The 15,405-nt window shown below is 35.1% G+C and overlaps 1 protein-coding gene across 3 annotated transcripts in view; it reads left to right on the plus strand.

Moving 5' to 3' along the window:
• Window positions 1-15,405, plus strand: part of UVRAG (UV radiation resistance associated) — a 318,383-nt gene that overhangs the window by 22,796 nt on the left and 280,182 nt on the right. For all 3 annotated transcript variants that reach the window (XR_011995135.1, XM_026010452.2, XM_072725950.1), the window contains exon 2: window positions 8,650-8,767. Coding sequence is in view for 2 of the 3 variants with exons in the window: in XM_026010452.2 (XP_025866237.2) it covers window positions 8,650-8,767 (118 nt within the window). In the remaining variant the exon portion in view is untranslated. The remainder of the gene's footprint in view (window positions 1-8,649; window positions 8,768-15,405) is intronic.

Genomic DNA, 15,405 nt, shown 5'->3' on the forward strand with positions numbered 1-15,405 from the left:
ATCTAGTCTCCCTGTTAAGCCCATTTTTGCTTTAGGCCCCTATATGGTCTACCCTTTTTTTCTTATTTCTGTTCTTATTAATATATATATTTTAAAGATTTGTTTATTCATGAGAGACACACAGAGAGAGAGGCAGAGACACAGGCAAAGGGAGAAGCAGGCTCCCTGCAGGGAACCCGATGTAGGACTCAATCCCAGGACTCCAGGATTACGCCCTGAGCTGAAGGCAGATACTTAACCACTGAGCCACCCAGGTGTCCCTGTTCTTACAATATTACTTTATAACTTTTTTAATATGGAATTTTTGGTGAATAATGAAATATGTATAGTGAAATATGTATTGTGTATATCAGTGTATATTGAAATGCATATATATGAGCAGTTGCATAATGAACTCCCAGTTACCTGACTTTGGTAATTGCCACGTGGTGGCATATCTTGTTTTTACCTGTATGCCTGCCTAATCCTCCTCCCTCTCTCACTCGAATTATTTTGAAGCAAATTATGGCCATGATATTACTCTTAACACTTGGACCACTGAAAGCTGTCTCCTCTTCCAATTTTTATCTTCCAGGTCATCCTGTGTAATTCTGTCTTTTTTCTTTGGTCTTACATTTCTAGAATAACACTTCTCTAGTAAATGCTCACTGACAGTATACTGCTGGATTGACCTCAAATTTGCCTTTTTGTGTGCACAAACTCCAGCTTTTTAAAATTAAGGTTACATACTCTGAAATTAGGGAATGCCTTGTTTGTACCCCCACAGTTCCTGGCATGGTCTGTGAAGGAGAAACCAGCAAGATAAAATAGAAGGAAGAAGGGAACAAGAGAAGGAGGATGAGAGATACAGGCAGAGAACAATGCTAGATAATTTTTGTAGAGCAACACTACCCAGAGGAAACAGGGAGGAAAAAAGGCATGTTGGGACCTTCCACCAAGATTGGGGGTGGACAGGGTGGAGAGGAAAAAACCCAGAGCCAACGTGTATAAGAAATGTAGAAAGTTGAGAGATCTATTTTGTCTTTCCTATAGGTAAGTCTGTATTATAATTTAGCAGTACTTACTAAATAACTGGGTTAAATTCTGGGACTGAGTGAGAGCTGAAGGAACTGACACAATAAAGGCTTTAGTTCCAGGGTTATGATTTGCATCAGAGAGCACTCAGGGGTAGGAGCTATCATGTATTTTATGAGAGATTAGAATTGGTAGGTTTTTCGTTTAAATCTATAACATTGGCTCTTGGCACTATTTGCCTATAGCCAATAGCACCAAGTACTAGTTTAATTAATTTATTTTTAAAATTTTATTTATTTTTTCATGATGACACAGAGAAAGAGGCAGACGTAAGCAGTGAGTGAAGCAGGCTCCCTGTGGGACTCCTTCCCAGGACCTCTGGATCACAACCTGAGCCAAAGGCAGAGAGGCCCAACTGCTGAGCCACCAAGGTGTCCCTCATGCACTAGTTTTAAATTAAGCTTTTTCTTTTCGAAACTTTTTACAGGGAGTCTTTCAGGTGGGATCAAAGATTAGAAAAATTAGGTGGCTGAATGCTATAATTTAGAAGGAGCTTTTGCATTTTTTTTTTAAAGACTGATCTAATTTATCAAGCTTAAATTCTCAATTAGTAAATCAGCATTTTTACCTTCTGTGGGAATATGGAAAACTAATCTTCTCTCAGGTTTGCTTTTGTTGTCCCTCAAAAAAAAATATACCAGGGCAGCTCTGGTGGTGCAGCAGTTTAGCGCCGCCTGCAGCTCAGGGCATGATCTTGGAGACCCTGGATCGAGTCCCGCGTCAGGCTCTCTGCATGGAGCCTGCTTCTCCCTCTGCCTGTGTCTCTGCCTCTCTCTCTCTTTCTCTGTCTCTATGAATAAATGAATAAAATCTTAAAAAATATATATATATATATAAAAATAGTGGTAATCTGAGTTTACTGGAGACAACATGGGCCTTATTCCTCCATGCCGTTTAGCCTAGTCTCAGGCAGAGAATAAAGGCCTGACCTGAAAAAAATGAGGATATAGGAAAGGGGACAGGTTTAACTACATTTCTAAGACAAATGCTACTTTAAAAGATTATCTCATAGTATCTGTGAGATACAATTACTATTACTATCTACTAATATAGATACCATTCTACATTAGGGGTTAGCAAACTGGCCAACAGTTACTGGCATTTGTAACTGAGGAGACTAAGAAAGATTATCTTGGTTAAAAGATTGTAAACAAACAAGAATATGAAGAGAAGGGATATGCCCTGAAAAACTTAAAGTAATTTATTCTCTGCCTCTTTACAGAATGAGTTGGCAACCCTTGATCTACATCATTCAGAGTATATAGTAATATTTCTTTATGTGAACATTTGAAATTTCATGCTCTTTTGTATTTCATATTAGGACTTCTTAAAGAAATAGATACATAATTTTCTGTTGTATAAATGTACTACAACTTAAGTGTGGTTATTAAATTTTTGCTCTTATAGCCAATATCAGAATAAGCATATTTGCACACATTTTTGTGCCTTGTGGAATTGCTTGCTCAAATATTATATATAATTTAAAATTTAATAATTATTGCTAAATTGCTCTCCCTCCAGATTGAACCATTTTATGTTTCCTCTGGCATTATTTTCCTTACTCATATCAACCGTGACAAAGACTAAATAATTTGATTGTTTAATCAGATAGGTCTCTTCGTTTTCTGTTGGTGAATAAGAAAGAAAATTTAGTGGCATAAAACAACACTGTCATTTAATTTGCTTATGATTGTGCAGTTTCATTTGGCTGTGGTGGGAATGACTTCTCTCTGCTTTATTTGTTGTCATTTCTGGTGGGTCAAAGGCTGGGGGCTGACATGGTCACTTATGTGTCTAGCTGTAGCTGGGATCTCACTTGGAGCTGTGGAGAACAAGTACGAAGTCCTTTTCATGTAGCTGCTTGGTGTTCTCACATTCGAGAGACTGGGCTCTAAGGGCAGCCTAGGAGAAGTAGATCGTTTTATGATTTAGCTTCAGAAGTCATGTAGTCTAATTTCTACTATAGTTACAGGCTTGCCTACATGTAAGGGAGAGAGAACATAGACCATTTTATGTAATGGAGGAGTGGCAATATCACATAGTAAGAGAGCATGCGGGGGTGTGATGTATTGGTTCGTCATTGTTTGGAAACTAGTCTGCCATGAGGTGGAATGATTGTTTTGATGTGTGTATCTTTCATTAGGAGTGTGATTATACATCTTCTCCTATGTTTATGGACCATTTTCATTTCTTTTTCTGTGGTCTGCCTTTTTATATCCTTTGGTCCCTTTTCTATTGGACTATAGATTATTGATATTATTGATTTATAATAGCTCTTGTAGATTAAACAAATTAGATTTAAAATGTGTTTTGAAGATAATCTCTCTATGGTCTTATGAGTTATAAAAGGCATGTGTGGGATAGTTATTTAGTTTGGCTATGGTGGGGATTTGTGGAATGATAAATATATAAAGAACCACAGTACTTTTGTTTTTGAAGCAAGGGTTAAGACAGGGAAGGAAGGGTGAATGGGAGCCCCATCCTCTTCCTGTTGGCCATCAGCCTCCCTGAATCACTCTCTATGGCAGTGATGAGGAACAAGATCAAAGGCACCTTAGTTCTCTTTGGTCATTATTATACCTCAGAAGTCAGAACATCTTAGATGCCTGTAAGGGAATGTAAAACTTGGGAGGAATATCGAACCCCAGTGACATATTTCACTACTGAAAATTGCTTTGGACATCTTTCCATTCTGAAGTGTGATTTGACTGTTTTTAAAGCTGTCACCCATATTGAGATTCAAAATTGTATCAACAAAATGATCGGACATACCAGAAATGATCATTTCCTAAAACATGGGGATGTTTAACAAAATGAAACATTTCTGTATACCCTGTCACTAAATTAGAATATTATTCTTCATCTACTAACCTGTAATGGGATGAATCTTAAATAGATAGCCACAACATAAATCTCCCTAGTGGTAATCTTTGAAAGTTTTATGAAGATTGAGCTGGTAGTTGTCATTGCAGTTCTCATTTTAGGTATGGTTTGATCCAGAGACACTTAAATTGTTGTCAGGAACCGAATCTCACATCTCTTTACTCTGCTTTCTTCTTTGTTGGTTTCATTCTTTGGTTTCACTGTGATGGAAGGACAACTGCCAACATCTCCAGCTCTGTATGCTTCCAAGTTCAGGGCCAGTGTGGAAAAAAAAAAGGAACTCTCAATAATTTAATATTTCTGAGTCTTTCAGTGATCCTAATTAAGTCATCTGATATGGTTAGGGGGAAGGAATGTGCTGATTGACCTGATCTGAGTCATGGCATGAACATCCCTGGGGTTGGAGGTAGAGTTAATTCTATAGGAAGCCTAGAGATTGATAGTAGGGAGGGTGGTTCTGCAAAGGAGTTTTTTTGTTTTAATCAAATAGGTCCTGGGCAGGACAATACGAACACAAAATAAAGAGCAAAAAACTTTTCTTTAGATTACTGTTTTGTTTTGAAGGAGTTGTCTAACAACAGTAGTAGTATTAACAAATTCTTAAGAGGCATCAGTTTCAATCGTTACAAAAGAGTAATTCGTTTTTTACTAAAGCAAATGTTTCAGATCTGTAATGCATACCGCTTAAGTCTTTTTTTAGAATTTATATTTGAAAGATTTGTAAAAATGTTTAAGAATTTAGTGTCATACTGATCTTTTGCTCACTGCCAATGTTTCATTAGGAGAATTCTGCTCTAATTATATCTATCAATATTACAAATCAAAGCTGAATAGGAGATTTTAATTTTATATGTTAGTGTGTTTTTTTATTCTCTATATAGGATGTTTTAGAGAAAGCATTTCAAAGATTTTAAGCCATATTAATTCCAATTTAAAAATAAAAATCTGTTCAGCTTTAGTTTTGGGAGTGGACGTTATAAGAGTATACCTTTGCTGCCTAAACTACTGCTGAAGAATGATGCATGGAGAACATTTCATAATCATAACTAACCCTATTTCCATATTAGGTAAAATTACATACTGTTTTTCAAGTATAGATCTGGGGGAACTGTGAATAAGAGAGGATCCTTTATGTCACTCTGGTTTCTTCAATACTTCTTGGATTATAGGGTTAATAATTTGGGTGAAGGTAGATAGTATATCCTAAAACTGGTGGTAAATTTTGGTATTGCCATTATATTTTGGACTAGGTTAGTTGATTTACACTTTTTCTTATTTATTTAAAATTTTTTTTGAACATGTAAGACACTTATATGGTACAGAAGTCAAAACTATATAAACAAGTAGCAGAGAAGTCTTACTTATTCCCTCCAGCTTGTTCTCACCCCCATAGGTAATCATTTTTTACGAGTTTCTGACTTAACCTTCCAGTGTTTCTTTTTAATTGCATAAAGTCTTAGGGAAAGAAGAGAGAGGAGGTGGGAGATTAAAGTGAATGGTGGAAATGGAGAAGAGTTTTATTAAGTAGTACTTGTGAAATGTTGTCTTATTGGCACTCTTTTTGTCCTGGTTACACACTTCCTAACTCTGAAAAAGGCAATAACTTTTAAGAAAAACCTTATTTTTGCAGTAATTTTAAATTTACAGAAAAGTCGCAAAAATGTACAGAGAATTCCTTCATTCAGTTTCCCCTAATGTCACCATCTTACCTTACCATTTTTCATGTGTCAGAACTGAAAAGTAACATTGGCACACTATTATTAATTAAACTTCATTTTATTACAGTTTAGCATTTTTTAAAAATGAAAAGCAGTTTTTATGATTAAAGAGGAAGCCAAGACAAAGGGCAAAAGAGGGATCATGTATACATTTACTGCCTTTCACCAAGATTACATCAATAATTTACCTGCACAGAGCTGATATCCTTTGTCCTTCTAGTTGCTGAGAGTATCTTGTATTTTAATTCATCATGGTGTAATGAAAATAGTTACCCTAATGCTTTTGAAATAAATAAAATAGTGGAAAGGGCAAAAAGTTGTATAGCTCAAAGTCCGTGCTTTAAGTATAGTTGGTTAATTCGTGGAGGGGGAGTTTGTTTTGTTTTGTTTTGGTAAACCTTCCTATGAAATGCCCTCATGTGGTGATCTCTGTTTTGCCCATGTTAGTGAAAGGAAGCATGGAAACAGTAGTGATACGTTGGTAATCTACCTGGATGAATGTTTGTAGACTCCATTGCTAATTTTAGAATCCTAGAGCTTGGAATCAGAAGGTGTCTTGGAGCTGATTGTGCTAACTTCCAAAATACTGGAAAGATTTCTTCAACAGTATCTACTCATCAATTATAGATTACATCTCTGTCCAGCTCTTGTATATTGCTTTGTAAGGTAGTCTGTTCCATTATTATTATATTTGTCATAAAATTATTTTCTTGAGTTGAAGGGTAGATCATTACTCTCTTCTCTGTGGCAATAGGGGAGAACCAGATTGTATCAATTATGTGTGTGTGTATAGGAGATCAAAGTGTGTGATATATATCCACATATATTGGTATAGTCCTTTTTCTTTCCTGCCTTTTGAGCTATACTACTCATTTATTATTTACTATTTTATGTAGGAATATTGGGAGATGTAGGTTATGTAGGAATATTGGGATAAAGAGATAAATAATGAGTAAAACCTCACATCATGGAGTTACGAGGATTAAATAAGATCATATGTACAAAGTGTTTAGCACAGTGCATGGCATATTATGGTAAGCATTTAATAAGTGCTGACAGTGTAGTGATGATAATAGCCTCTATCATCAAGTCATTTCCTCCTAGATTAATAGGGAAGATAACTAATCAACTAATAAGAATAGGTTAAATGAAATAAGTGCTATAGGAGAGATAGAAGCAAAGTTCTTATTCAGTTTTTAAAAGAGTAATTTCAATTAGGGACAAAAGAAGGAGAAGTGTTCTCTCAAACTTTGAAGTAGAAATAGGTTCTCCTCTAAGAGAATGGTATTCTAGATTGAGGGGCTACCATTAACCAAAGCTTGGGGCTAGGAACATGCATGATCTTTTTCATGGAACCTTAAGTATTCATGTGTGACTGAGGGTTTGGGTATGTGGAAGATCTAGTGAGAAATAAAGATAGGATGCAGAGAGGTCAGATTATACAGAGCTTTGAAAGCAATAGGGCAAGTATACTTTATTCTAGAGACTGGGTAATATTTTCAGGTCTCTGAACAGAGGACCAAAATTGCAATCTTACAGCAAAATAGATGTGGCTATTATATATAGGGTAACCAAAAATCTTGATTGAGAGAGCTAATGAAAAATATATAGAAGGAAGTGAAGTGGTAGTTGCTGAAATCCAGAGTATGAAATGGAAACCATTGACAGATCGTATAAAAGAGCCTTTTAGAATAAGCCCTAAGAACTTTTTAAAGATTTTATTTATTTGAGAACAAGCAAGCAAGCAAGAGAGTACGATTAAGGGGGAGGAGCAGAGGGAGAGGGAGAGGGAGAAGCGGACTCCCTACCTAGCACAGAGCTTGACCCCAGGCTCTATCCCTGGGCCCTGAAATCATGACCCAAGCTGAGGCAGAAGCTTAACTGACCAAGCCACCCAGGCACCTTAGCCCTGTGAACTTTTTGTAAATATATTTGGGCCTTTTCATACTTAAAAGTATTACACAAATTTATTAGATAATAGACTCTTTCAAAGAATCTTAATCTCAAGATTGAGAGAAAGGATTAGGTTGCTGTGCTCATGGAAAGAAAGAACTGTACTTTTCCAGCTGACTGCATATGTAATTGAAGATGGACTTACCTCAGTAGATTGGGCTGTCTTTCAGTCTGAAGGGGGATCTTTAAGCATATTTTAAAACTGAGCACTTGATTTTTTAAGTCTGAAAATAATTATCTGACGCTGGGAACTAGCCTTTGGGAATGAATCTAATGTGCATAGGCTTGAGCATTGCCAACATGTACTGTTTTTGATATGCTTTTATTTGGTTATCTGTTATCTTGTATTTTTGTTGATTTTTACTGTTGCTTATGGAGCATTTGCCTTTTTAGCACTTGGGACTCCAAATGATCTGTGCATCTTAGTTGGAGAAATTGTTGGGAAGGAGGCCGGAACAGGAAAGAGAGATTGGTTGGCTAATGGTCAGGTGAAGATTTAATTTAAGCTCATAACAGTTGGGTTATTGGCTGGCTGGAGTGACTAGTGAATTATATTTGGCTTGGCATCTTTTCCTGGTTGTACAGAGGATCTGGCGTCTAGACTACACTAGCAACAGGGGTGTATGTATGTAAAAACTCCTTGTGTGTAGGTATGAGATGGACTTACATGTCTGCTAGTATTCTTCTGAAGGGAAGAAAGCAAATTGCTACTTAGTTTATGTTCCAGGAAATACTAATGCTATGGTACAGGTATATAGTACTTACATAACATTTATGCTCTTCAACAATACTTCATATCTGTTGTCATTTCATGTTCACAACAAACTTGTAAATGAGATTGGGCAGGTATAATTCCTATTTGATAGGGGATGCTGAGGCATAAATAAGACTGGGTTCAGGTTACTGGCTCAATAAATTAATAATTGGGACAAATTTCTATGTTTCAGTTTTGGATCTTAACTTTCAGAAAATTTTATAGGAGGGAAAGCTGAATGTGTCCTTCTTTTTTGTTATTTTTTAGCGACGTCTTAGACACCTTCGGAACATTGCTGCCCGGAACATTGTTAATAGAAATGGCCATCAGCTCCTTGATACCTACTTCACACTTCACTTGTGTAATACTGAAAAGATATATAAAGGTAAGGGAATCTGTGGACTTACCCACAGACTGTTACATCTCATTTTTAGTTTTTTGTAACACAAGTGAGTATCAGTGCCTCTAGCTTTGCTATTATTACTTTTTGGAAAGTTAAACTGTCTTGCTGTCCAAAAATATTTCATGAACAGTTGTTACATATATATAAAAGAAACATGGCTTTTGGATTGTTCTTAAATTGGTAAATTTATCGTTTATTTGTGAATGTTAGCTGTTAATGCTTTTATTCTGGTAGCTATCATAAAAATAGATTATATGAATCCAGTGTACAGTATTAATTTTATTTTCTTTAAAACATAATCTTAAAAAATATTATGGTAAAAAAATATTATGGCAGAATTGGAACTAGTTTATGTCTTCTCATATCTGTAATTCCTTGTATATATACAGAGTTATTATTTATAGAAGAATGACGTGGTTTCCCTGAATTCATTTGCACGTATTGTACTGTGGATTGTTCCATAAGTGGCAGTTCTGAGAGTAGAACAAATAAATATCTGATTCCAAATCACAATCATCTTTTGAATACATATTGAATGAAAGGCACTTGGTTATAATCAGTTGACCCTGTGTTGGGTTGTATTAGGGAACAAAACATGGTATATAGCAGAAATATTGAATAAAAATTGAAAATACTTAGATAGTAGTAGGTCTAGCTCAGCCATTTACTAGCCGTGTGATACTGGACAAAGATCATAGCTTTTTGAACCTCACTTTTCCCATTTCTAAAGTGGAGATAATGATGCTTTATGAAGTTGACAAGACAGATTTTTTTTGAGGAACAACTGAGATAAAGTGATAACACTTGGTAAGATGTGATTGAAGATCTATTTATATTAACAAAAGTGGTATTATTTTAATTAGAGTTACTAAGGTTATTTGAATTTTGTGGCAAAGATGAAAAAAATCAAATGATATTTTATCTTTTTGTTTTTAATTACTTTTTTAAGTAAAGATTTTATTTATTTGAGAGAGAGATGAGAAAGAGAGAGAGAGAAAGAGAGAGAGAAAAGAACATAAGCAGGGGAAGGGGTAAAGGGAAAGGGAGAAACAGACTTGCTGCTGAGCAGGGAGCCAGATGTGGGGCTGAATCCTGGGATCCTGAGATTATGACCTGAGCTGAAGGCAGATGCTTAGCCAACTGAGCCACCTGGGCGTCCGTAGTTTTAATTACTTTTAAAAACCATTATTAAAGCAGTAGTTATATAATACCTTTTTTGTTTTTTAATTTCAATGAGCATATGCTCATTAAAAGATTCAGTCAGGAATTATATGGGGTAGAACCCCCAACATAATGTAAATTGCATTAAAAACTTTTTTTAAGGATGAAAAAAAGGATTCTAAATTCTGCATTTTCATATTTTATTTCATTCTTATTTTTCATTGTAACCATTGCATATATTTAAAATACTGTATTAATTTGAATGATTAATCCTAGCTACTACAAATACTGCAAATCTCAGTGGCATAACATAATAAATTTTTTACACTAAGTCCAGTGCAGGTATTCTTATTAGGCATAGTCTTGGCAGCTGTCCTCTAAGCAGTGACTCAGGTATCCAGGCTCCTTCTATTTTGGAATGCTACTATTATCAATACATGACTTTTGGCATGGCAAAAGAGAAGGATTATTTGAGGAGAATTTTTTAATGGAAATGGCCTACATCAATTCTATCACATTCCATTGGCCATAAATCAGTAGTGTCATCCTTTTTAGGTGAATAGAGGACTGGAATATGTTTTCTTCCTATGTTCCAGAAGGAAAATGAAACAGTTGGGTCACTGTTTGTCCTAAGGTATAAGCATTTTTGCAAACTTAATATATTTGGTCTATTGCTCACTAATTGGTTTTATCATTAGCAATATATGACAATGCCAGAGTGTTTTGTTTTATTTTTTTAGGTTAAAAAAGATTTGTATGTAAGTAATCTCTATACCCAATATGGGGCTTGAAACTACAGCCCCAAGATCAAGAGTCACATGCTCTACTGACTGAACTAGCCAGGTGCCCCATGCCAGAGTGTTAAAACATTTTTTTTTTTTAAAGAATTATTTACCCAACTTAGAGGTGAAGAGGAGGGCAGAGGGTGAGGGAGAGAAACAGACTTACTGCTGAGTGTGGAGCCCCATGGGGGCTTGATCCCATGACCCCGAGGCCATGACCTAAGTCAAAACCAAGAGTTGGATGCTTGAACTAGTGAGCCACCCGGGGAATCCCGAGCATTTTAAATTTTTGGTAATTTTCTATATGATCAATCCTTGATTATTTTTATAAAACTTCTATGTTCTTGTTCCAGTGTTCTCTTTGATGACAATAATTAACATAGTACTTAGCACATTTTAGGTATTTGGTAATTTGTAATGTTAACAATTGAAGTAGTTTATAAGAAGAGAGTAGTTGGTTGATGACCATCTTGTAAAAAGTTGTTTTAGAGATATATGATGGAAACAAAGTGACTTTTCTGGTTTGCTTTTTGTTATTTTCTAGCTCAGACTATACCTTGAGTTTAGAAATTATCATAGACTGCTTCTTAAAATTCTCGTGATGAAAAATGATCATTCATACAGTTTGGAAGTAGCTGGTGTAGACCATAGAGAAGCACAGTCTCTTCCAGTGGTGTTGCATCTGTCTCTAAGTGGCAAGCCTAGGGCATTTAGTTCCTCTTGTGAGCTTTGGTTAATTTATCTCTAAAATGAGAGAACTGATGGTTTCTGAGACCTATTTCTATCTACTCTACATGTCATGGTTGAATGGAGTCTGTGGTCTTCTTTTGGGCCCACATGTTGGGCTTTATAACTTTTGACTATCCTAGGAAGAGTGAGGAAGCTCTTTGCTTAGTAATCCTGGTTAAGACACTTTATTCTGTTGAACCTTTGATGACAAACACGATATTCATTTCATGATCATTACGTGGCCTTGGTGTGGGATGATCATGATAGAGGACCATCTGGCTCTTCTCACAAAGCCACCTGTACCACCTGTTAATTGGCATCATTTTTTAGTTTTAAAAGAAAGTTGTTGTTGTTGTTTTTCTAAGATTTTATTTATTTATTCATGAGAGACACAGAGAGAAAGGCAGAGACATAGACAGAGGGAGTGGGGAGCCTGATGCGGGACTCGATCCCAGGACTCCAGGATCATGACCTGAGCCAAAGGCAGAGAGGTTCAACCACTGAGCCACCCAGGTGCCCCTAAAAAGTTTTTTTTTTTTTATTGGACGAATATTTGAAATACTGAACTCGAAATTATTCTTTTATTTTGGCTGAATTAACAGCAGATCCCAGGAAGTTATGTGTGAGATTTTTTGACTTTTGACATCTTCTGGTGCTCTTAGCACATTGCCTACTTGTTAGGTAGTTCAAATCAAAGCTATCATACCCTCAGAGAACAAAGCCTTGTGTTAATGGATGAAGAACTAGGTTCTAATCTGGGTTCTCTCTTAAACTTGGAATTTTTATAAAACCAAGTTTGTTCTTCAGTCATAGTTCTTTTTTACCCATGAAATGTGATTGCCTGTCCTCTCCTGGAATGCCAACCAGCTCATTTGAATACATCAGAAGATGAACTCCATATAATCCATAAAATTTTAGGTTACTGCACTTGGAATGATGCTTGGCACATATTAAGCCCTTATATATTTTTTTCATTTAATTTTTTTCATAGCTAATGTAGTCATGGTTCAAAATATATATAAAAGTTTAAGATCTTTCACCTGTCTCATCTCCCTAGTTTTTTACCCTACCCTAATAACCACTGTTCTACATTTCCTGTTTCTCTTTTCTGACTTCTTTATGCTAATACGAGTGAAAAATAGTACCAAACTATATATATTTCTGTGCCTTGCATTTTCACCTAAAATGTCTTAGATGTTTTTCCATAGGAAGCTTCCCTAAGTTTTTAGAGCTTCTCCAATTTTTTTTTTCTGCATAATTTTGCATTGAATAGGTGTACCATAATGTATTTCACTGGCTTCTCTTGGTAGGTATTGGGGTTGTTATGCTTTGAATAACTTCATAAGTACATTATTTTGTATGAGTGCTAGTATAACTGTGGGGTAAATTTCCAGGAAGTGAAAGTACAAAGGATATGTACACTTACAGTTTTGGTAGATATTGCGAAATTGTCTTCTCACTTGCTAGGTATGAGCACCTTTTCCCCCACAGGCTCACCGACAGACTGCAATCAAACTTTTTTTTTTGTATGCAATCAAACTTTTGAATTTTTGCCAATCTGATAGGTGAAAATACTTTTATAGTATAGTTTAAGTTTGTATTTTTTCTTTTATGAGTGAGGTTGAGGTACTAAAAAAGCATTTGTTGAATGACTGGAATGCTGCATAACAACCAAAACATGCCATTGAAGCCAGGTTCTGTAATCTGTGATTGCTTTGTTTTTCTAGGTCTTACTTAGCATGGATAGAGAAGCATTTGTATCTTTTTAATGGTCCCTTTCATGTAGAAATAGGTCTTGGGTGGTTATCTCCGAAAGTTTACTTGACAAATAGTTTGGCTTAAATTGAATTAATAAAAATTAGTACAACTATGTTAATAAAAATTACAGTTTATAAAGTGTTTTTAATTCACTATTTTTGTTTTAAAGATTTTATTTATTTATTTGTGAGAGACACACAGAGAGAGGCAGAGGGAGAGGGAGAAGCAGGCTTCCCATGGGGAGCCCAGTGTGGGACCTGATCCCAGGACTCCAGGATTATGCCCTGAGCCAAAGGCAGACACTCAACCACTGAGCCACCCAGGTGTCTCTTAGTTCACTATTTCATTTGAGCCTTAAAATACCCCTGTTATTTTCCATGTTTCATTATTCTTTGAAAGGTAAACTCTGTGACCCAAAAGGTTAACTGATCATCCAGGGTGAAGATCATAGGTGGATTGGGGACCGGAACTATTTTTTTGACTCTAAATTCTCCTACATTCACTATATTATAGTTTGTATCATGCTGCTAATTTTATTGACAATATTTAGGATGTAATAGAATTGTGGACAGGGTAGGCCCATGTTTAACATGTTAGAAAGTGCCTCAGACTCCATGATTTCATGTATGGCTTTTTTTTTAGATTTTATTTATTTATTCATGAAAGACACAGAGCGAGAGAGAGAGAAAGAGAGAGAGAGGGAGAGGTGGGCAGAGACACAGGCAGAGGGAGAAGCGGGCTCCATGCAGGGAGCTTGTTGCAGAACTCGATCCCAGGACTCCAGGATTATGCCCTGGGCCGAAGGCAGGCGCTAAGCCGCTGAGCCACCCAGGGATCCTCATGTATGGCTTTTTTGTGGATCTTTTTCCATTTAAATTAGCAACTCCGTTTTGAAGGTCTAATGGAGAAAGCAGATTGTTTAGTTTCATTTATACATACAGTGATTCAGTCAGCAAAGTTTTAGAAGAAATAATGATACTAGTCATTGTAGAGCTGAAGCTATATATTTTGGGAACTGTTTAATTTAGACACTTTGCAGATTAAGCTGAGGACTTCTTTCTTTCTAAAGAAAAGAAGAATATTTTTTCCTTCGATTTTAAAGTAATACATGCTTGTAAGAAATTCAAACGATACAAAAATATATTTTGTATAAATTGAAAGTACTTTGAAATAAAAAACATTTTTAACCCTTTTAGGTTTCTTACCCCTAAAAATAAACGTGGCACATATAAATTAGAACACACACATGCATACACACATATGCCTATACACACAAACATGCATACCTACACACAAACATTTTTATACTTAATTTATGGTTGAAGTAATTGGTTAATCATTTGGGGAGAAATGAAAAAAATAATACTTAAGATTACCAGTGTAGGGAAAAACAGGTATTTTCATAAGTGGAATTATAAATTGGTATAATACTTTTAGAAAACAATATGACGATATCTATCTACCAAATTCAAACTGTATTTTTCCTTTTGTCTTGCATTTTACTTCTAAATGTTTATCTTATAGATTCAAGTATATCTCTAAATGATTATTTATAACATTACTTGAAATATCTCTAAATGATTATTTATCTAGGATATATATCTCTAAATGATTATTTATAACAATACTTGAAATATCTAAAAATTAACAGTAACCTAAATGTTTATCAGAAGCGTTCTTTTCAAAACAATTAGAATATCCCTTTTCTTATTTAAAATATTTTTTCTAAATAGAAAAATAGGAAACTGCCAAGCAGAAAATAAAAGTTAGCAGCCTAATCCTACCACCTAAGATAAACATTATTAACATAGTTATGAAAATTTGGATCCTGTTATAAATTCTTAGAACCTTAATTTAATACATTGTGACTGTCTCTCTACAAAATAAAATAATTATCCTTATTTATTTATTTATTTTTAAGAGAGACACACATAGAGTTTGTTTACCAAGAAATACTTTAACCTAAAGAGTTTGCCCGTAAGAGTTTTATGTTTAGGCCTACTCTTTGTTTTTTTGCCTATTCCTGAGTTTCAGTTGTTAGTGGACTTCTTTCACATGTTTCACTATATTTGAGTTTCATCTATACCATTACATACTTAATATATATTTTTAAGTTCATTATTTTTAATTTTTTATTTTTTTTATTTTTTAAGTTATTTATTTATTTATTATAGTCACAGAGAGAGAGAG

This window comes from Vulpes vulpes, chromosome 11 (genome assembly GCF_048418805.1).
Source record: "Vulpes vulpes isolate BD-2025 chromosome 11, VulVul3, whole genome shotgun sequence".
NCBI lineage: Eukaryota > Metazoa > Chordata > Mammalia > Carnivora > Canidae > Vulpes > Vulpes vulpes.